Source organism: Strix aluco, chromosome 21 (genome assembly GCF_031877795.1).
Source record: "Strix aluco isolate bStrAlu1 chromosome 21, bStrAlu1.hap1, whole genome shotgun sequence".
NCBI classification, from domain to species: Eukaryota; Metazoa; Chordata; class Aves; order Strigiformes; family Strigidae; genus Strix; species Strix aluco.
In genome coordinates, this window is record NC_133951.1 from 11,675,868 (window position 1) to 11,699,487 (window position 23,620).

General features: G+C 39.2%; 1 protein-coding gene across 10 annotated transcripts in view; it reads left to right on the forward strand.

The window, feature by feature from the left end:
• The window catches only part of CEP112 (centrosomal protein 112), a 177,610-nt gene that overhangs the window by 148,422 nt on the left and 5,568 nt on the right, over nt 1-23,620 (forward strand). For all 10 annotated transcript variants that reach the window (XM_074847007.1, XM_074847009.1, XM_074847006.1 and 7 more), the window contains one exon: nt 10,701-10,790. In XM_074847007.1, the coding sequence (XP_074703108.1) occupies nt 10,701-10,790 (90 nt within the window). The remainder of the gene's footprint in view (nt 1-10,700; nt 10,791-23,620) is intronic.

The following is a 23,620-nucleotide window of genomic DNA, read 5'->3' on the forward strand; positions in this document are numbered from 1 at the left end:
GTTTTGGCAAGTGTTTTTCTTCCTGGTTTGCCTGTATATAAGTTGCACCTAATTTGTTACCTGTACTGGTGAAATTATCAGTGTCAAAAGATCAAATATCGAGTGTTAGTTTCCAGTGCAGCCAGGCAGTTGCCTGTTGCAGTGATGCTCGATCAGGGGATCCTCAGTCTGGCCTTACCAGGGCTGGCTTGGAGGGGCACAGACCTGCTGGAAGTTTGCAGACAAAATCATCCAATACTGCATTGATCCTCAGAGGTGCAACAAGTGTGGCTTGAATGTTTTAAACGATTGCTTTTAAGGGAAGCATAGACAATAAATTCAAACTACACAAATTCTTAACTTTTTATTAATGATTCCAGTTTGGCAAAAAAGGTTATGTTAAAAAAAAGAGGGCGATGAGTACTCCCAGAAGTGAGTTATGCAGAAATTAGTGTAAAATGTTTTGAATAAAAAACTAGCAGAAACATTTAAATAGGTTGTAGAGCCTGACATTGTTCTTTGCTGTGTTGGTATACGTCTGTCTATCTAAAATATTCTGTACTAGTATTCTAGAGCTCTAAAATGGAAGGCAAAACTTCTGATGAAGCTGAAATAGATTTTACCCATGTCTAATTTTGAAAAAAAAATATGAACTTAAAGGATTTTAGAAATGTTTAGAAACATTGGCATTATGACAGCAAGTATCTCTGTCATAACGTCATGTGATTAACTACATCAGAAACATTCTGGGATGTTCTGATCAGTTATGTTAATGTGTCTTTTAAAAAGTATAAAGCCAATGCTCTATAAAATAGATACTTGAAAAACAGTTTTCATTTTCCTCAGGCTAGTGAGATTAGAGTTTTGTAATCTGTTTGACCAGCTGCAGAGGACGTTCTTTTTCATTTTTTCTTTTTAAGTAAATGAGCTTCATCTCAACATGATTTAAAAAAAAAAAATCAAGCTTCAAAAATGCTCAGTTGTCACACATACTTTTAAATAGGAGCAATTGCATTATCATGTCTTGTTGCAAATGTAATTGGGTTGAAGGTCATTAAAGACTTTGAAAAAAAGAATTTCTAAGTTTCCAAGGGTACATCCTCCCCTGTCAAAAATCATCCAATTTTTGGCTTACAGACATAATTTTAGAAGATATTACTTTGCTGCCTCTCACATCTTGCGTGTATTGAGTGTGCAGGCACTGTTGAGTCAAGCTCACTCTTGTTCAGTTCAAAAAGCAGTGGTTTGCCTTGCGAGTTAATATTGTTGATTAAGGTTACTTTGAAAGGTATAAAGACATTATTAGATTTCTTCTAGTGTGTGTGTGTGTGTAAGAGAACGTGTGTTATTTTATGTAATGGGAGAATTCCAGCAATAGTGGGCAGTCTGCTAGTTCATTGCACAAAATAAATAGTGTTTCTTCTGTTCTTGCTGAGAATCAGATTAGCCTCCTGATTAGAAATATCTGAGCCTTTCATATTTACTTTTTAGAAGAGCATAGCAAAATAAGAGACTTCGTAAAGCCTGTTAGAAATGTTTATATTTCCAGGTCTTCATGCATCTGTGACAAGGAATGCATTTTAAGGAGACATTTGTAGAGCACCAGGGGTCTACTGGAACCTCGGGTCCATCTCCAGGTGTAAAGTTTCCAAACACCCACTTAAAGTGGCAGTTTGGTGATAAACTTAGTTGGGAATGAAGCCCTTGGCGGTGAGAAGATTGCCTTGTTCAGCAAGTGATTGATAAATATGCTTTATCATGAGTCAGGCGTTCTCTAAATCATTGCAGGAAATTCTGCTCGAACCTCTGATGTTTGTTTTTGCAGAACTGTTGGTAAGAATACAGCAAGCAGCAAAACCAGATGTTTTACTAGTTAATTTGTATTCACGATCGCAGTTTTCACTAGCACAGCACATCCATTGACGTGACGTTTTAGACATTCTTACGACATAGCATCAAAAATTCAAGAAGTTGTCTGAAAATGTTGAAGCCAACATCAGGTCTTCACAGGAAACCCGCTCCGAGAATGGCAGACTCCTCGCCGTTCCCTTTGATTGCAAAGTGTTTAATAAAAAATTGGGAAATGAAAATTGTCTCGTGGATCAATCAGGCACAGCAGTTACTCCTGTTCAGCATTATCTGTCAGACATTAACCTGATTAGGAATGTTTTATTTTGTATAATAGTCTCAAAATCAAACTGAAAGGTTGACTTAAAAAATACGTGATGTATTTTGTGTGTGCTCTGAGGCTGATAAACTCTGCACTTCAAGTTTTAATAACTAGGGGGGAGCTAAGAAACTTCAAAAGGTTCATGCTAAATGTTTTTGACAATGCATCAGCTGAACATTAGGCAGAATCTTGGTAAATCCTCTCATAAGTGGTTTAAAATGGAGTTTTGAACTTTTTCTTCATAAGTCTATGCTTAAGATGTCATGGTATCTTTGGGTTTAAAAGATACATTTTATTTGGTATATGTGAACCATTGGTGTTTCTGCCTACACCTCTGACAGTGAAAGGGGGAAAGAGTTATACCGTTTTCTCCTTTCAGCAACCTCTGCCCTTGACCATGAAACTTGTGGAGGCTGGAAAAAAAGGAAAAGCCAGTTTTAAAGCATACTAACAAAATAGACCAGGTAAATATTACAGTAAGTCTTCCAGGCTGACAAGCTTTCCGAATGATTTCATCGTGACAACCCTGAAATGTCCTGGTAATAGACAAAACAATGCTTGCACATGGCAACTGCTTGTTGAGTTTTGTGGTTCATTGAGAAAAGCAGATGAAAGCAAGTTTATTACTGCTCTTTGAACCTCACCTCCCCCCTCCTCCTATCACCTGAGCCACTAAAAGCGAAAACAATTCCTTCTTTGGCTTCTCCTGGAAAAAATACCCAACTTCACGATTTATACTGCTGTTTTCTTTGAATTTTTATCTTTGCAGGACTTGCTCTGCCTTATGACATCCTTTGTGTTTCAAAAGAATTGAGTTTATAGTGCCATGCAGTGAAGCGCTGACTCAGCAAAATGCTTAGGCCCTTGCCTAATTTTAAGTCTATGAATAGCTCTGCTGGTGTTATTAAGGTGTTTTAGGGATTTATGGCTAAAGACTTTGCAGAAAAACCATCCTAAAACTTTGGTCAGCTCAACTACATATTTACAGAAAATGCTGAAAACACACTAATATTTTATAGGAACGAAGCAGGAAAAAATATGCGTGTTGACAATCCTAACAGTGCTCAGGGAATCTCCAAAAGACAGGAGTTGAGATGAAGTCTGATGTGAAGGTTTTAAGGGACTGTTCAGGAGCCAATGCTGATGGTCCACTCAAGAGCCAAAGCATATAAGATACTGCCAATCAGTCTCTTGCCAATGAATTGCAAAAAATTAAAATAGTGTAGCTTTAGAGCCTACCACACTGGAAAAATGTTTGCATATATGTTTCTTTTACGTTGAGTGACTTACTTTAAAAAAATTTTCACTACTACTAGAGAGACTTGATTTTGTTCCTAGAGTCAAATTATTCCCTTCCTTCCTGAACCCCTTTCTTTCTTCCCACAGTCCCTCAAGGGAAGAAATTGTTAGACTTCACAATGGCATCTCCTACTGGCAAATCTCAGAAGCGATGTAGACTGGTGCAGCGAGGAGCTGCTTGACTTGCAAGAACGGGCAAAGCCCACAGCTCAGGTGGTTTTGCAAGATCTCTGCTCCCATTTTGAAATGTCAACAAAGTGGCCCAGACTTCCAAATGTGCCCAGTATATGGGAGTTCACATTATTCTAAGTGGGAGCTAATGAATTCCTTGCCTTTGGAAATCACCCCTTTTATCTGATTCCTGTCCAAAGAAGTCTTTATTTCGTAATAATAGCAGAAAATGGGCAACCAGCTCTTTCAGGGACATATTTAAAAAGGTATTACCATTTGCACTTTCATTCCTTGTTGTAATTCATGTTCACTCTTCATGTAATAGTGTTTAGTGGTTAAAATTATATAGTAGACGTGAAGATTTCCAGATTTGCCGTTCTGTCATTACATAGTAGGACGTTGTGCAGATTGGTCTTTGCAGGACTTCTCCCCCCACCCAGACATAGTTGTTAGCAGCTTCACCCAAGTAATGAAGTTGAATGGATGGCAAAAGGCTAGGAGGTCAGTGGAAAGAAAGCGTTAGAGAGATGTAAAATATTGCTTAAGGTGTTTTAATTTCTGTTCCTGAGGAGCAATAAAGCATAATTTTTCTGTACAGTCATAATAGTAATTGTGATGTTACCTACAAGAATGGAAGAATAATTTGTGCTATTAAACACCGTAACTATTTTCAGTATAAAATAATAGAGAGATTTTCTTTTCTATTGCAGTAATGTTGGTCCCTGCATATAGGTTGTGGAAAAATTTGTTTGCAAAAACAAAGCGATGGTTTTAACAAAAACCACAGAAATTTTGCCTTTCATATTGAATCAGTAGCATAATGAGTAGTGGAGCAATAGTTCAACATCAAAGGAGACTTCTTGGATATATAGTGTGTTGCAACAACAGCGAAAAAGTTCCCACCAGAAAGGAATTTTGCCATATGTGAACAGCAAACATATGTATTAGGTTAAAACCATAAGATTTCCTTTGCTTTACACCAAAAACAAGAGAGAACTTAAGTACAGAGGTTTTGAAACAGTCGCGCACTGGAATGCAGCACGGAGAGCGAGCAATGTCTGAGGTTCAGAGCAGTGTCAGTGAACAAAAGCCCGTGAAAAGCCAAAAAGCATTGAGGATGCACCAAGAATTTGGCTCAAACATCACTATTTCACTTTTTAAAAATACACTTGTTCTGCTGTGACTCGTGGCATTACATAATTGATCTTCATAGATATATTTTCCCAATTTATTTATAGTAGTAATAAACCCAGACAAATTAGCTTATCTCCATAAAGTATTTTAGCGAAAATAATGTTTACTTTAAAAATTCTAATATTAATTTTGATGGGGTGCTTGGCCTGCTTTCTTTGAATAAGAGTTGCATTTGACTCTCTAGATCGTGAGACCACCTAGTATAAAGGAGAAGTTTTTGCCCAGACAGCGCATTCTTACGGCTTCATGGAGAGATAAAGGTACTCAAGATTGAGTGTTTCTATGACAAAATTTTAAAGCATCTCCATATATATTTTTGGAACAAAATTTGCTTTAATTTTTGTTAGCGTTCACATGGATTTTCTTTGGAGTTCCAGAGTAGTTTTCTTCTCATGAACCAGGAGAGAAAACACATCAATGGATGTAATTTGAATTTAGAAGGCACTTAAAGAGGGGCCTGTATTCAGAGTTATTGTTGGCACATGTTTTGAGGATGTAAAGTGGAAGCATTCTTCTGTGGGCATTAGTAAGGAGATAATTAAAACTACAGTAGGTAATTATGGTAGCTTTTATTACTGCATCTTTCATTAACTAATTATATTAATTTGGTAACGTTTGAAAAATTCTTTGAAGATGAAAAGTGCTAACTATTACTACCTTTAGTTCTAGTATTACTCTGCGCTGGTCGTAAATACTGAGGGCTTTTCTTGATCCAGATGCACATCCATGTGTGCAGAGTTGCTGGTACAGCCAATAAGAATTACATATGTATGTCAAAAAAAGACTCTGCCATTATCTGGTGTGCTCTGATCATGATGAGCAGTGACTTTGCTGCTGCCACGTTTTGTTTCAAAGTGAAAATACGTTGGGGTTTTAACATTTTCTAGAAGATTTTCCTTTCCTTGTAAGTGTCACTTATTTATTCAACCCTCAGTACCAGAGAGATAAATCATCGCGATCCCAGACTTACCACTGATGTGATGAGAGCAGAAATCAAGCCCTGTCTGCTCTCAGGAACACACCAAAATAGGAAAGTATTTCATGTTGAAGAAGCAAAACATCACACCTTTGTAAATACAGTATCTTAACAGCAGTAATCAATACCAAGTAATTAAAAATAATAATGATTTTTGTTCGTGCAGTTCTTCCAGAACTGAATTATTTTCAGGGAATCCAACTCTTCTTTTTTAAAATATCCTGTGGTTAAAGGATAATCAAATCAGTTTTCATATATTAAAGACTAAATCCATCATATATTCCCATTTCATACTTATTCTTGTGATTCTTAGAACTCTTTCTCTTACCAGCTTTTAGTTGATTTAGATTAAGCCCTGTAACTAATGCCAAAAAATTATTCCTGCCTTGAAAAGGGATTTTGTAATGCTGGCATCGTACCTTTTTGTCTCTCTGTGGCTCCTTGTCAAAACTATATGCTTTACAAGTTGTTGATTTTTTTTTTAAAAAAAGCCCTCTTTTGCAGCTTCAGTCTGGCACCCAGAAGTCAGGCTGAATTCCTCTGGTCTCGTGCATCATCCCAGCATCTCTGCGAGCCCCGCAGGCCAAACTCGGCACTAACTCCACGTGTGCTACTCTGCTGTCTCCAAAGTGCTCTGAGAGCACAGTTGGGTTTGAAATAAATTTCATGAAACATTTTTCTGTTGATAATCAAGCCACAACAGAATAATAAAAAAAAAAAAAAAAAAAAAGTACCTACCTAGAAATGCAGTTCAGATGTTCCTTTCTCCTTTCGTATCAGCCAGTACCCAAACGTGACATGTGTCACAGTGACAGTGATGGGCTCGTCCTCCAGCTCCACTTGAGATCCCAAAATCTGGCCGTAATATTTCAGTGGCGTATTCTCAGAGCCATTATTTTTCTCTTCCATCCTTCTGGTGTCTCTCAATGTTGTATGTGACCAGAACATTTACAATATGATTTTATTTTAGGATCCTTTCCATTTTTATAAAGAAATCAAATGAATGTTCCTTTTATACAGCTGTAATTCACCCACATTGTTGCAGTAGAGCTTATTATCTCATTTACATTTTTAAGTGCTTTTCAAAGTGTAGGATATCTGGGCTGGAAAGCAAAACATTTAATTTCTTTGTTCTCAGGCCAACACAAAGCACTTCCAAGGTCAGGTATGGTGTAGACTTTCAACAGCAAACATGTTTACATGGCATTTGAAAGCTGGTTTAACTGAAAAAAAAAATACTGTCTTTATAACAGTGATGTAAGTCAACTTAGCAAAGCTGAAGGACGGGGATTAATTCTGTACCTGGAAAAATTTAACTAAATAAGTTAGGCTTTGTTTTCCATTCAGGGAAAAAAAAGCCTCTGACACTTAAAAATTGGCCTGTTTTTTTATTTTTTTTATCCTTTTTCTTCATCTCAGCAGTTATTAAACGTAAGCTGTTACTCTTTGGGCAAAATACGACACTTTGAAGCTGTAGAATAAAAACTGCATTTCTAAACAAAACAAAACCCATTGTTTAATTTTACAAAAGAGATGTTCTGTGGTGGACCAGGGGTAAGTCGTCTGCTGTTTTTAAGAATATTCTACGTGACAAAAGCTTCTCTGTCAGGCAGAAAAAGATTTGAGGGTACTGGGTAGCTTCAGAAACAGCTATCAGCATTCAGGCTCTGGCCACTGCATATGAAGCTTTTTGACAATAGAGAGAATTTTCAGTGTGATCTTCAAAAGGGTGCATTATTCATTACATCCATCACGATTCCTCCTAGAAAATTAAAGTCATGGGCAACAAACTTGCTTACTTTTAATTACTATTTTCAGAGCTAATCATATGCAGGAATCTACAGCAACCATGAGATTTTGATGTTACTTTTTTGGCATGGCTTTGATCAAACACTGATATTTTGGTTTTACTTTTTTGTCCTTGTGATGATAGGAAAGCTGAAATACCCAAATGAACATTAATTACTCATGGAACATTCTTTATACACAAAACTGGATTCTACAAAGTGACCGATATGAGAGCTGGTGTGCAACACAGCCATAGTCCCAAAATGGTCCAGTTAGAGGTATTCATGATGGATCAGAGGAGTTGGGTTTTCTTCTGCCATCCCAATCCAAAACGTACCAACAGCCAGTTATGAGATGATTGGAAAAGTCTGTAAACTCATACAGTATGTTGTGATTTGGACAATTGGTGAATGGATAATTATAAGACTCGATCATTTGCTAGACTTATATGCTATAGTAAAAATACCTTATTTCTAAATTGTACTTATTTAAGACGTTGTCTGCTCTCATATTGAAACAAAATATGTGCACTTCATGCTGGCAAACACGATCTAGAGTAGCTGGACCTAACAAAAACTGTGTTATCTGAACTTCCCAAATTAAATTACTTTAAGATGCATTGCAAGCATCCTCAGATTTAAAGGAACCTCTCATTTTATACTCTGCAAAATATGTTTGTCTGTTGTAAATAAGTAAAAATGGAGAAATTAAGGAAGGAAACAGCACTGCACCAATTTTCTTCTTTGCCACCAGGTGGTTGCTGTCTTTACCAGGAACAATTTGAGATCCTGTTTTGTATTCAGTACTTGCAGATTTGTGTGATGGAGTGGGACATAAATCTGTTCTCTGAGACAAACATACACATATATATACATGTGCATTCGTATGTAGACATGCTATCTCTTGACCACCTTCAAAGTCCTGTGAAAGAGTGAAACTTGCTCTTGAGCACAAAGAGAGAGTCCGAGTTGGATGACTGATGTGTAGCGGCGTTCCCTCCCTCCTTATTTTTTACCATGCCAAACTATTTGGACTGTATAAGCTGATCACGTGGAAGTAGCAGGAGAACACGGGTCATACTTTGTAGTTCATCCAAAACTTGCTGTGTGAATGTTGCTGAGAGTCATCCTGGACTGGTTATGTCTGGACCTTGGAGTTATGACAGGACTTCTGTCAAATTAATTGTGTCTTTGGTGATCATTCTGGAACACGGAACAGCCCTGCTCCTTATTACCTCTCTACGTTGCATGACTGGATCATTTTAGTTTTTAAATCAAAGTATGCTTGTTTATGTTTTACCTTACGAAATCAGGTGTACAAAAAGAAAACAAAAAGCCTACAATTCACACATATATTTCATTATATTAATGCAAATTCCTGGTACTGCAAGACTTGTTGAGTATTGAAGACTGGTTATATAGTCAAAGCCTGGATTTCAACATTTCTCAGAAGTGGTGATAGCATAAAAGTCCCTGGGCAGATTTGAAGTTCATGCTTGGGTCTGGTTAAATTTTTTGGCATCAGAACGTGTAATAGTCTTATAGCTATAAGACTTTAAAGTTAATGCCTGGCATCACTTCAAAACAATGTGCAAGATCTATCATAAGTAGTCCTCTTATCTTATCTCAATAGCAATTTTATCCTGTAAATGATTTGAGAGTACAGTATTTCAGTGCTGTGGAAAAGAGCAAGGGGGTTTTTTTCTGTTAAATCTTTGCACTGTGGGTACTTTTAATGATCCTGGTTTACGTACAGGTATTCTACTTGGAGGAAGCAAATGTTAACCGTAGCACACATTCTGCAAAGCGCACTAAGAGTCCCCGGACTCGTTGGTCTCTCCTTTCCAGGGTGCTCTGCAGAAGGTCTCTGTGCAGCTCAGCTTTTTAGAAAAAGGAGGCACCTTCAGTGCCATTTATAGTGTGTGTCCAGCGCGAGTCCCTTCCCAGGTCCAGGCCTGACTCTGCGCCACGCTTTTCGGCTGATGGGTAGCAATGCCCTGATTTCCTGGCATACAAAAGATAACTCAAAATATTCCCGTTCTGCTGCCACAGCTGCCTCTGTGTTGATGTCAATCTAACATCCACATTGTGCACTTTGCTTCAAGTCAGCACTTGCAGTTAACAATGCCTTTATTCAAGCTGACAACATAACTAAGCTTTTAGTAAATGTGTAAGTAAATGTTAAGTGTGTATTCAAACATTCAACAATGACTAGGAAACTTTAAAAAAAAAATCTTTGAAACTTTGTATTGTTTGTTTGGTGTGTATCTGTTAGAAATAACATAGACTATCAGTTCCTTGGGGCATGACTGTTCTTTTGTTAAGCATATAACAAAAAGATCAAGGCTCTGAGGGACTGCCGTAGTAAAAATAAATATATAAGAAGAACAATAATGACAAAATAAATTTGTCAATGCATTTTATGAGCTTGGTTCAGAAGTGATTATTTCTGAACTAAATAAAGACTGGATAGTTGTGGTAAAGTGACATGATCATAATATTCCTTTTATTTATCGCCATTTATACTTCATTTGTAGATCACATGCTAGACTTTACTACAGGGCGGGAGGGGAGCCCCTCATCTCGGCGAGCATCCCGTTTCAATAATATGGAATACATTTTCACTGCGAATTCCAGACATGTTTTTCCAGAGAGAGGATTATTCTTCTGGCTTAAAGGAAAAGTTATTGGTACGCTGCAAAAGCGTTCCTAGGAAGCACAGGTTGTACAAATAAAATGGTAACAAAAAGCTGAGCCATTTGCAATTGCAAGTGCAGTTGTTGCAATTGCAACATTTCCGTTTCCATTTCAATCTTTGAGGATATTTTTTGCATTTTTAGTATGAATACTTGTAGCCTGTAACAAGATAGAAGTACTAAGATTTAACTACTCCTGTTCAATCAGTGGTCCTACCTGTGCAGAATATCTTCACTCGTTAAGGGTGGCCAAACTGGGCCAGTCACGTCTTCATAGCTATCATGTGCGGCTGGAAACAACGACAGCTGAAGAGCTGTACTGATACCGCGCTGTTTTCTTAATCAGCTCGTTAAAAGACATTACCTACAAGTTTTCCTGCCACCCCATGTTTCTGATGTGTGTTTTGCCCCCGTTGGTATTGTTTCAGGCCTTACAAGATGAAGTGGAAAGTTACCGCGTTCAGGCGTGGGCTGCAGAGAAGAAGCTGCAACGCCAGGAGCTGGAGACCCACGAGCAGGTACCGGGTCCTGTCCCCCCCGTCCTCTTCCCTTGGGCAAAGAGGTTTGGTGTTTACAAAGAATATCTTGCTTCAAAGCAAAAGCACATATTTTCCTGCAAAATTTTCAGCTAGCTTTCTTTTCTGGTTTTTTGGTAATAAAAGAGAATTAAACTGTCTGAACCCTACAGGCAAATACTTATCTCATGCTTTCTATTTCAAGTTGGTATTTCAAGTATTCTAGCTGTTAAACAATGCATTTATTTTGAGCTGACTGTACTGTTTTAGTAGAGGTTTCTGAGGCTATTCTAACCTGTTGTTTAATGGCTTGTATGAAGAGAATTATAATTGGACAATAACTGAGCTAAAAATAATCTTTATTCCTAATCTTATGCATTCATTGTCCTAGCGTGTTGTCTGTAAACAGTTCCATATGATTAATAGGGCTAAAATTATTCTGGATGCTTTCAGTGAAATCGGAGATTTAATGTGCTTCAAGCAAAATAGTGTATGTAGTTTACAGACTAGTATTGAAATGGGAAGTCAATACATTCAAACCAGATTAATTTGAAGTATTCATGAAAGTATACAGGTGGTGGATATCTGAATCACATACAAGTTTACAGATTTCTAATACAAATCAGTTTTTAAAGCATTTGAGAACTTTATTTGGTGCTGAGTAAACAGTATCCATAATATATATCCTGTATAAAGCATTTCTGAATCTATACCTGCAGGAATAATAAGTTGAGGTGGTTGTAGAAGAGTAATAATCATTAATTTCAAATATTTTTTTTCCCCTACTTGCATCCGACTTGCACATGGGAACCCCGTTCACCCTTGGTGTTTACGTTCATGTATTTTCCTCTCAGGAGAGCTGGTGATGAGCTGTTCTGCTCTCTTCCCCCTCTGCCTCCCAAATCCAGATGTTGGGCCAGGTTCACCCTTAGCTGCAATGCCTGCAGCATCGGAGGGATTTGGTGTGATGAGTGAGTTGGCCTACAAGCATTGCATTTTGGCTTCAAAGAGTGTCCTGGAAAAGAAGAAGGAAAATTAGCTCTTTGGTGCATCGTTGTCCCTCCCAGGGAACAGCACTGGCCTGCACGCTATGAGAGTCCTCTTCCAAATTTCTTATTTTTTAAAATTTTTTTCTTTAATCTTTGCCATTGCCATTTTGCTTTTTTTCTGACCTGTTTTGAGAGAGGATCCAGAAGAAGAAACAAAACGTGACTTGTGAAATATAGAGGTAGAAGGCCACACATGCAGATTCACAGGATGGTCCCCCATTTCTGCCTTCAAGGTTTTCTCTTACATGAGCACCCAATCCAAACCAACCTACAGGACTATCCTGTCCACACTAAACTGGTGAAGGACAAGCCTAGCTGGTAATGTCCTTTCCCCAGTATAAATGGAATGGAAATGTTATTTAAATTACATTGTACCATCCAGCTTAGAGTTTTTCCAGCGAGGTGGTAATATCTTAGCAGACTTACGGTAATGCTCATATCTGAGTTCATCCACGGTCTTGTCTCTGCCATCCATCCTTTGGGACTTTCTGAAGAAGCTGGAGCCATTGAGGATGTTTTTTGTTTAGGTGGCTTTGGTCTATTTTACAGACAATTCTTAGTGTGTCTTCTCTGTGACTGGTTAATCCATTAGTTGGACTTATCTCTCCAGAAGAAAGGTGCAAAAATGACAGCTCTGACATATTTCCAGTTGTTACGTCTTGGCCAGGCTACCTGTAAACGTGTTCATCAAGTAGTAACGATTGGCTAACGATTCATCAGCCAGTCAGGGAGTTGAAATACTTAAGGCGGTACCTTAGAACTTGCTTTCTGCTTTTACCAAATATTGTCTGAATCGGAATTGCATAAAACATCAAGATTTGTGCTGGCGCTGTTACAAAGGCCACTTTTCTGAGCTTTTCCATGTCTATAAATAAGGAGGAGAGAGGGTTAAACAGCTTCTGTTTTTCATTAAAAGGAAAAGTCCTGTGTTTTGATTCTGTAACAACAACAAACAAATGAATGAGACATGACAAAACATTTTGTTGTGCTTTTAATTAAAAATAAAAAGCTGTTTCTCGTTATGGCTTGTTGGGTGGTATCTCAGTGCTCCATGTTTGTCTTTTTTTCAGTGCAATGTCCTTATAACTCTTCAGTCTTTAAGAGTGACTGACAGATCCATGAAGCTTAACTCTTTGTACAATAACCCTCTGGTGATGGCACAGAGTTAACCTTTCTTTATTATAATTACCCAGAGAGACAAACTATCCTATAAATAAGGGGAGGAAATACGTTAGAAGGACTCTGATGGCAAGCCCCGAGCTGTCTAGAGGCGAGCGTGACGCTGCAGTTGAAGATGAGCTGTTGTTTTTATGGAGCTTTTTCATCCCAGTACTTCATGTTCTAGTATGAACTTGTGTTTACTCCTGTTTATTTCTTCAATCCTCTTTACAGTGTGAGTGGATCCCATCACATTATATCTGTGTTGTTTCATCAGTGGTGCAGTATGGCAACGTTGTCTGAATGATGAGTTCCAATCCATATGAATTTGTCAGAAGCGCTTGGGAACTTCCCCCACTTTGGCTAAGCTAAATAATTGTATCTTTTCCGTAAAGGTTGTCCTGTCTCAGCTAAGCACGGTTTTCTAGGACGGTGGCCCATGTGTTCAGTAATGCTACGCTTCTAGATTGGAATCTCAGAACTGTATCATCTTTCTTCATGTCAAAATGCTGGATGTTTTCTTCAAAAATTAGATGTCCACCTTCTTGAGACATACGTAATTGTATTCATGGAAAGTGGCAAACTAACAATAAATAAAGTGTAACTCACACTTAATATATAGTTTTTTATAGAGAGATTTTTTGTTATATAGTCCCAAGGCAGTTAAAGCAGTCTGGGAAGGTTCCTAGGAAATTTGGGTGTGCCCAAACCTTTTCCTTGCAGAGCAATGCTGAAGTTTCTTATATCTCAGTGCTGTGTAACTCTGGCAACTGGCTTCTAATCCCATTTAGGTCACATTCCCATTTAGGTTACGTTCCTGTATCTTATACTCTTGTAGTGTATCACTTGGTTGTCTCTGATACGTGCCTAGATCTAATGTAAGACAAGATTTCTGGAAGAAAGATCTTTCATTCTACTAAAAATATTTCTCTTTCGAGTCATATGGCTCTGTGCAGTTGTCAGTCATAGTTAAAAAATCTAAACTGTTCATACAGCAGACTTTACATCCTGTGAATGTGTAATTAAAAATGACGCACATCACTGAGAGCTTAAGTATGTGCCTTAATGAATCTGGGAATTTAGGCATGTGCAACAAATTTTGCTGAATTGGAGCCTGTATAAAAATTAATGGTAGTAATCTTCTTGCTTTATTACCAAGATTTCTTTAAAATACCTCATTTAATATCAAATTCCTTTTTGTAAGGGTAATCACCCCAACTCAGTATACTAAAAAGCTCCAAGAATCTCTCTTTTGAGAATTACACACAAGATTTTTTTTAGAAAAAAAAATCCCTATTCTTCTCGTTCCTGGTTCTAATGTTTTTAACTATAGGGGTAGATTGAGTATGATGCAGAACTTCTAATTGGGGATAACAGAGGGGAAAAAAGTTCATCATGTCTGCAAACAACTGAAGTAGCAACACTTTAGATACTCAAACCACAGGAATACTCCTCCAAGCAGTCAAGTCACAAATAGAGTCTTAAAGGAGAGAGATTCTCTGAAGACAGAAAATCAATTATGTCCAATTCATGAATATTACTGAGGAAATGAAGAATACCAATGCAGATTCCCAGCCCTTTAATTACTTTTTTCTCAAATAGATTATAAAAAAGGGAGAAAGGAGTTATCTGAATGAGGATGTTGTAGAAGTATTTGGAATAAAATGGAACAGCTTAGTTTAAGTGGATTTCACTCATGTTCAAATGAAAACAGGAGTGATAATTGTAAAAGAGCTATGATTCAAAAGCATTCAGCGAGTTTTCATTTTTAATGTTTGTTATTCTGACTTGCTCGATTTTTTTATGACTGCTGGATATTTACCACATTCAGCCTAACTTACTGTTTCCATGCCAACTAAATATATTTGTTCTCAGATGAATGCTGTGATGCATCATTCTGAAATTTTAGTTGCTGTGTAGCACAGAGAACTTCTAACATTTGCCACACCTTCTCCTTGATGGGAACAGTGCCACTGCCTGCAGATTTGTGGAGCTGTGAGTAAAGAATCAGTAAGGCAATGATGAGCAATGTATGCCTATGTCCAGGATATGGTCCCAAATAGTTCTTAATACAACGATGACTGGAAGTCTTGAGTAATGCTAATACCCGTTTAGTTTAGGGCTTTAGGTCCGTATTTCTTTTCAGACTCATTTTTAACAGAGTTTTGAATGCAATCAGATACATTAACAGGAAATCTTTGCCCTAACTTCCATTATGCTGCCCTACTCTATATGCTCTGGAAAAATCACGTGGAAGCAGTGGAGTTTCCTCCATCTGGAGGTGGGTGAACCACTGCAGGAAGGTTGCTCCAAACCCAGACTCTCTCCTGTTACAGAGCTTTTATCTCAGGTGCCCCCCAATAATTGCAAAAGCCAGGCAGTGCTTCTGGGGCCCCTGCCTTGAATTTCCAGACCTTCTCAAAGCGTTGTCTTCCGCAGGACGTGTTAGAGTCATCTAAAATCAGGCTAGAAAGCTCTAGTATAGGTATTTTAAAATAAAACTTTGCTTTGTGGCCAGCTGCAGGTGAGGAGGATTGAGGCAGCCTTTGTTTTGCAGAGCCCACGAGCACTTTGGAAACTGAGACACAAGCAGTCAGCGTGCACTGGAGGTGGTGATGGAATCCTGCCATTTGCTCTGGTTGCTTCAACCCACGTTGCTGAAACGCTTCCAAAGTTTTCCCCCCAGAGACCCATTTCTGGTCCCACAGAAATGGGAAGCTTAGTCTAGATTTGAATGATCTTAACCACAGAAGTGATTCACAGAGAGCAGCCCCTGCTCTGGCACCGCCTGCAGACCAGGCGATTAACCCCTCGGGCAGGCAGCGCTGGCACCGGGGCTCAGCACCACCAGTGCGACGGGCAAGAGAGTGAGAATCTGAAAGAAGTTTCCACTGTGACTTTCAAGAACAGCGACACCAAATATTGTCACATTAAAATAGTTTCTGTACGTGACCAGCACGGACCAGAGAGGATGTATTTGAAAGGCGCTTGTTTTTCTGCAGTTCTGTGTGGCTGAGGAGGGTCCTTCTGTCCATCCATTGCTCTGCCAACATGCCGAGCACTGGTGTCAGGAGGATACTGTGTACTTCAGCTGTTTTCCTCCCATAAAGCATTTTATATAAGTATATATATTGTGAAAAATGTAGGAGACAAACAGCCAGAGGGCCGTAGCTCCCCACAGGCTGGCACCTGAAAATCTGCTGGTTCAGTGTCTGCAGACAGCACAACAGAAAGAAAATTTCATTTTCTAACTACTTAGGGTGAACAAATTTCAAGTTTAAAAAATTTTTATTGAAAAGATGTTGGAGAGCCCTATGCAAGCAGTGAAGAATCTGATGTGAGTGGGGGCACGCAGGTCAGGCTGTTTGGCGTACACAAAAATACCCATTTCTTAGTATGTTTTTCTCTTTTCAGACTTCCCAGTAGAGGCTGATGGGGAAGAATCAGGCTGATTCTGGTTATATCTCTGTAAGGGACCTGTCATGGATATAGGTGACCCTATAGGTGTATGGCAGAGTTGATAAAATGACTACTGACATTTGGAGCCCAATTCTACCACTTTTACATTGGTTAGTGTCTACCCTACGTGCAATTCCATTGATATATTCATTAATCACTTTGATACAAAAGCGCCCCACAATTTTTAATTAACATTGAGATTGTTAGACTAAATGATAACTTTGCATTTGACATATTTTATATTTTGTATAGCATTTTCTTTAACAGCCTACTATGAAGGGAATGCAGAATTAAATCAAATATAGTAAATTATACTGTATAGCATGAAGTTTCAGATTAGCAGAAGGAGAGGGAAGCTGAGATTCAAGCACAGAAAAACAGATTTGCAGGTGGGATTTGAAAGGAGCTGGAAATCAATGGAGTTGAAAGTTCCCGGGAGCTCCATATGGCAGGAACTGCGGGAGAGAAGGCTCTCACCAACTGTGCAACTGTCAAAGGGAAAAGAGGTAGATGATGATGAGGTGGAAGTCAATGATCAAATGCTAGCTTTGGTAGTCAGACATAACTGGAAAATACACAAATATATACCTACTTCATAGAACGGAATGAATTATTGGAACGCAGTGGCCAGCTGGAGAAAGACAGTAAAACAGAAACTACAGAACAAATACTTAAAAGGAAGAAGAGAATTTTTACAAAAAAATAATAGAAGCATATGCCAGCATGCAGGAATTAGAGAGTATTTTAAAATGTCAGTTTTCTAGCTCTTTGTCTTAAATAGTAGTGAATGAGAAAGAGATCTTTCTTCTAAAACAGCAGTACATCATTTTAGAGCGTCTGTGGCTAGCTTGCATATTATCAATTAAGGGAATTTTGTTCTTTTAGAAGTGTTTAAAGTAGGACTACAAGGGACAATGATGCTGGTATTTAATGCAGGGAATTAATAAAAAAAAGAAGAAATGGCAATGCATGGAGGAGCCAGTCAAATGACAGAAAAGAAGAGCAGAGACACCTTATCTCTGGTGCGGGCTCTCAGCGATGTGTACTCAATTAGTGAACTGTCCTATTAGTTTTTTCTAGGTGATGAAGTGCCTGGATGGAGCTAAAAAGGGCTGAAAAAGACCAGCTTTATGCTGATCTCTGACATCATTTCACTTCTAAAGTATTACTGCGTTCAGCTCTGGGACCCCCAACATAAGCAGGACGTGGACCTATTGGAGTGAGTCCAGAGGAGGCCATGAAGATGCTCAGGGGGCTGGAGCACCCCCTGTGAGGACAGGCTGAGAGAGTTGGGGTTCAGCTGGAGAAGAGAAGGCTGCGGGGAGACCTTAGAGCGACGTCCCAGGGCTTAAAGGGGCTACAGGAAAGGTGGGGAGGGACTCTTGATCAGGGGGGTAGGGATAGGACAAGGGGTAATGGTTTTAAACTGAAAGAGGGGAGATTTAGATCAGATCTAAGGAAGAAATTCTTCCCTGTGAGGGTGGTGAGACACTGGCACAGGCTGCCCAGAGAAGCTGTGGCTGCCCCCTCCCTGGCAGGGTTCAAGGCCAGGTTGGACGGGGCTTTGGGCAACCTGGGCTAGTGGAAGGTGTCCCTGCCCGTGGCAGGGTGTTGGCACTAGATGATCTTTCAGGTCCCTTCCAACCCAAACCATTCTTCAATTCTGTGATTTTGTTTGCAATTTAATCAGCACAAAATGCCATCGATCAAGGTCCATCCGGGAAGCACAGCAGTGGCTGTCTCCTGACTACCCACCCTCACCCATGCCCAAAGCTGAGCCCACTCTTGCCAACCGTGGTGCTTTGTAAACCTGGCGGCTTGTCTTCCAGTTGAGATGCTGATTTGATTTTTGTTGTTGAAAGAGGGGAAATGTAGATAATAATCAGAAGCTACTTTTACTATCACCAAAGATTTGCTTGTTCACACAGTCAGTGTGAAAATATTGAGCCTAATCCTGCCTGCTGCTGAGCTTTGTCAGCTCTTGCTGTCGTTAGCGAGCACTCAGCACCTCCGTGTATCAGACACTGAAACCTTGACTTGCTGAACCACCCCAGGATGGAAAGGATTATACGGAAGGTAACACATGCCGGAATGTAAAACTGAAATACATAAATACATTCCAGTGGTGGTGTCAAAGATGCTTAGAGTTTTATTTCAGACTTAATTATCTTGATAACGCATTAGGAGCCAGAAATGAACACCATGTGTTCCCAGCTCTGGCCTAGCAGTGCTGGTTACTGGCTGGGCTGGTTTAGGTTTTGTTCCTCCAGATCAGGGGTGTGAGCCCTGTCCCCGGGTCCCCTTCGCCCCGTGGAGGGAAGGGCCCTTGTGGTGCAGTAACAACCTGTCCAGCTGATGACAGGACAGAACTGACGAGGGCTGAAGGAAATAGTGTTTGGGGACAAAGATGGCATCTGTGATGAGTCATTTGGAAGGAGGGGAAAAGAAGTCAGGGATCCTCCAGATCCCAGCTGGAACAATAGCGGAGCCCTGGAGAGGGGGAGGTTGAGAGAACAGCGCGAATTTTCTAGCCACAACATTCCTGGTTGTTCCATGGTGTTGACAGTGAAAGCTTTTATTCCTCTCCAACTCGCGTAATCCCAAGAATGCTGTTCTTGCCATATGCAGCCCACTGGTGTTTTTTTTAAAAAAAAAGCTTTGCCTGCCTTCCCTTCCTTTGCAGCTATGAATTATATAGACTCAGATTGCTTAACTACGAACAGAGGATTTTCCAGGTGGGAGATCTTGGTTAAGAAAAGAAAGATATCGAAATACAAGCCACTGAAGTAATAAGACCTCTTGGATGCAGGTTGGGAAAAAAAAACGACTTAGAGCAGAAAGCTCAGTGTGCAGCGAGCAGCTCGGCATAACTGGAGGTCCCTGCGGGTTAGTAAAACAACAAGGCAAAAATGTTTTGGACGCTCAGATGGTTTACTAGCTAAAGACAGAAAAACAAAGAGGACGGCTATGCCACCAATTTATGTTTTATTGAAACTGTCAGAACAGAGGAGGTTCTCCCGCAGTATTTTCTCAGTGGAGAACAACATGGTGTACACTTGACAAAATAACTTGCTCAGCTGATCTTGCTCGGTTACTGTTTTCAACTGAGCCAAATTCATGCAATTTATAGCATTCATTACTTTTCTTAAGAACTTGAGAACATTTGTATCAAATTGCATTCTATTTCTCTAAATCTGGAAGAACCATATTTCAACGTGCGTCGCACAGTAAGAATAGAAATTCCCACTGCCTGAAATAAGAGAGAATGTGGACCAAAAAGCGGCGGATATTCGTGTTTGGTTATATAGTGGAAAGAGAAATGTTCAGACCTTGTTATTCATTGAAAAAATGGATACATCATTTGATTCTTCATTAGGAAAAATTGTTTCAGAAAATTTCAAGCTCCAATTAAATATCTGCTTACAACAGAAAGCTGAGGGATCTGAAATTTAAGGAAATTGCACATTTTGGTAGATTTGGTTCCTCAGTTGTGGACATTGCCCAGCATCCCCCGGGCCAGCTGATGGAGGAAGGGGCCCATACAGACTCGTAGCGGTTTTGTGGGGGTAGAGCTATGCTCACTTAGAGCTTAGGAGTGCTGAGAAGCAAAGGAGGAGTCACTGCAATTAGGGAGAACACAAGCAGTGATTAATCATTCCTTTGACATTCTTTGGGTTGTTTGATTGTTGTTGTTTTTTTTTTTAATTGGGATGGCATTGTAGTAATGTGTCCTTCATTTGCCCTTTTAAAAGCGCTTTCAGAAAATTACTTCAGCAATCCTCACACCACCTGAATGAAGCTGACCTATGCAATATTATTATTATCCTCATTTAGAAGGATGAGACTTTAGTCCGAGATTAAATGATTTGCCTCAGGCTGAAGGAGTTATTTTTACTGTTTTGGTACCCTAACCTGTGTTCAGATTTATTGCAGCAGATCTTTCACATCTTCTTTCAGAGACGTGTATCGCAGATCAGATGCATAACCTTTTTAAAGAGATTTCTCTTTTAAACAGCATTGTGACATACCATTGCTTAAATAATGCAGGAAAGGATTTGAGAGAGACAGGAAATTACTTTTCTCATCTTACTCCCCCTGAAATGCAGAGAAAGTTTGATAATAATTAAATGATCCTAATTATGCCTCTTGGTCACTATCCTAGTATTTCCTGGCACACGTGGAATTATTATCCTTCACAAATATTATAAATGGGCAGAAATTAAGATAATAAAAAACCCACACCACCTTAGTTAAGTGAACTGCCTTTTGATTCTTATCTGACATAAACAAAATGTTATGTTCATGCCCTTCAAGACAAGATTTTTTTTTTTTTTTTTCCAGAGGAACTTGAACAACTCTTCTGTGATCCCTTCCTTTGCTTTGGCAATGTATACTTCAGCTTCTTTTGCATTTTCCTTATGCTCCTCTGGTTCAAATAAAGTAATTTACAGTTGAGAGATCTGGAGAAGATTGCATTTGTTTGGGTTTTTTTAACTTTTTTTTTTAATGAGATGGGGATTTTGAACTAGGCCCAGTGTGTTCTGGACAATAAACTCAGCATCACAGACCTCTCGGAAGTAAGAAGGGGAGAGCTGGCTCTCGGGAACCCGGATAAGATACGGTGTGGTTGTGGCTGTATAGCTGTTCTTAGCACATGGACTAAAATGCAGCTGGTCATCTTGAAGATACTGTATTTCTCCTGAATGTGCTTGAGCTGTTTATTTCAAAAAGGAAGGAGAGTGACTGCAGTGCAGCTGCGTGCCAATGGGACTTGGTCGGTCCTGTGCTTCCCCCTACTTCTGACCCAGCCCCACAAACATCCCTCTGAAGTTTTTAGAAATAGTGAGTAGCTGCAAAACTGAATTGTGCCACCTGAAGACTCCTTGAAGCAGTAAAATTGAAACTCATCTTACACTGCTAAAAAGCATTGGGCCAGGCCTGACCACTTGGTTTGGAAAGCTCAGGTTTGGCTATTTCTCTTCTGGGTGTCAAAACCAACCTTTATCTCTTTTGAGAATGGTCAGTGCCCAACTATGACAAGATCTCATTGTAGTCAGTGAAATTATAACTTTCTTACTTTTTGCATCTCTCTGTATAATTGTGTGAATATTTGTCTTTTTTTTCTAATTTATCGTGTGACTAAGCATACATGAGCTATGTGTGGCAACTTCAGCTTTCAGTTGTTTCTACTGACACCAAAGATGATTGATGGTAAAACTTTAAACCTCATATGTTAGCCACCAACCTGAATAAACAAAGACCAGTGTGGCAGCTTAATATTAAAAGCTATAAAACCTTCCTGGGGGTTCATGGATTAAATCAACTCACCAAAATGAATTTTCAAAAAAAAAGCTTTCTCAGGACTGAAGGAAAACGAACACAACAGTAAATGAAATAGAGCTATCCTCATCCAGCAGACTAAAGCCCTCCTGAGGGCTGAAGAATTGCAATTTTAAACATCTCTCAAGAGTGCAAGAGGAGACACAGTATTTGTGGATCCTAGGGAGGCAGATTGAGGCTATAAAAGAACAAAAAAGCCTTTAAGGCACACCAAAAAAAACCCCAACCCTGCAGACATAGATTTCATTGGTCAAAAATAAGTGTTAAAAAATAAAAACCTTCCCCCATTAAAATTAGTATACATTAGCCCACTGTATGTTATTTTTCAGTTATAAGAAGTGATTGAGATTTTTGCCATGCACTATTTTAATCTCTTGGGTCAATAAACCTTGATAGTAACTTCAGCCAAAAATATCAGCATGTTGTTTATCATAATATGACAGGAAACAGCTGGGATCTTATTTTCATCTTATTGTGATGCAATTATTAGTGAGCACAGTCGAAAGTAAAATATTTTGTCTTAGCAAACAGACAAATTGCAGTTGTATCCCAAAGAGCAGTTTTCACTGAAAAAAAAAAAAGTGTGTGTCTTCACTATGGAATAGAGTAAGAAATCAGCCCCAAGCAATGCTTCAGCTACCAGGGCTTGTTTCTCATTTTCCTTCTCCACTTTCAGCCGACCCAGTAATATACATCCATACTTTAGAGCACGGTACGTGTTTCTTACGACTTCCCACGAAACACCTTTGTCAAAAGGGAACAATCCCCTTGCTGCTTTGCAGAGTTAATAGTGAACGTTAACAGCTTTGTGAAAACATGTATTTAGAGAACACTTGCAGATTAATTTATTAAAACCAGTGACCCGGTTGAAAGAAGACCCTTGCGCAATTAGAACGTTATTATTTCACTCACGGAGCTATATTAAAATTTTTGTTGCATCTACTTACGAAATGAAACTTTTTTTGACTTTCCTCTAGGAAAAATTTAAATAAGGGGCTCTTGCTGCATGCCTGGCACCTGAGGACGCTGGTGAGAGTCCTCGATGTTCTGTTGGCATGGCCAGGTCATGGTGTAGCGAGTTGTACCAGAGTCCAGCTCAGCTCCTGACATCTGCATCGCCTGTAAATGCTGAGCTTGAGTGCAAGGAGGTTCTGTGCTGGTTGGGTCACCCCCACATATTGGCAAGGTGATCCAGATCCTCTTACTCGTGAAATAGATCTTTTTTATTCAGAATTTAGGAAAGAAAAGCATTTGGCTGTTCTAGCTGCCTGTTTCTGCTCCCATCTCACCAAGAACAAATGTCACATGTTGAATTAACTGAAATATATGTTTCTGCTCTATCAAGGTCCCCACCCAAATGAGCTGTTGGCTCAGAAAATATTTATCCTGGCAAAGCACCTATGCATAACTTTGTAAGCCTTTATAGAAATAGTAGCATGAATTTATTGGAGTAACTTTCAAAAACATAAATTTTGATCCCTGGCTTATACACAAACAGAGTTCAAACAAGGTTCCTGTCTCACCGGGTTTTTTTTCTTTAGATTTGCATAGTGGCATCACTTGCAGTTCACAAGGAAAGCCTCTAATTGACTATTTGCATAGAGATTTGGAGATTTCTGCTGCATGTTGGAATGACTCATAGACAGAATTTTCCTAAAGTTTCATCAGATTGTTTTATTCCTTTTGTATTGGTAATTGTATTATGCATAATGCATATTTTGGCATGACCTGCTTTTGCCGTAAGATGGTAATTGGCACATCTTGCCATGAACTTTGTGTTTGGTTCTCACGTGTGGAAGCGCGTGCGCTCCTTGCAAGCTGGGAGCT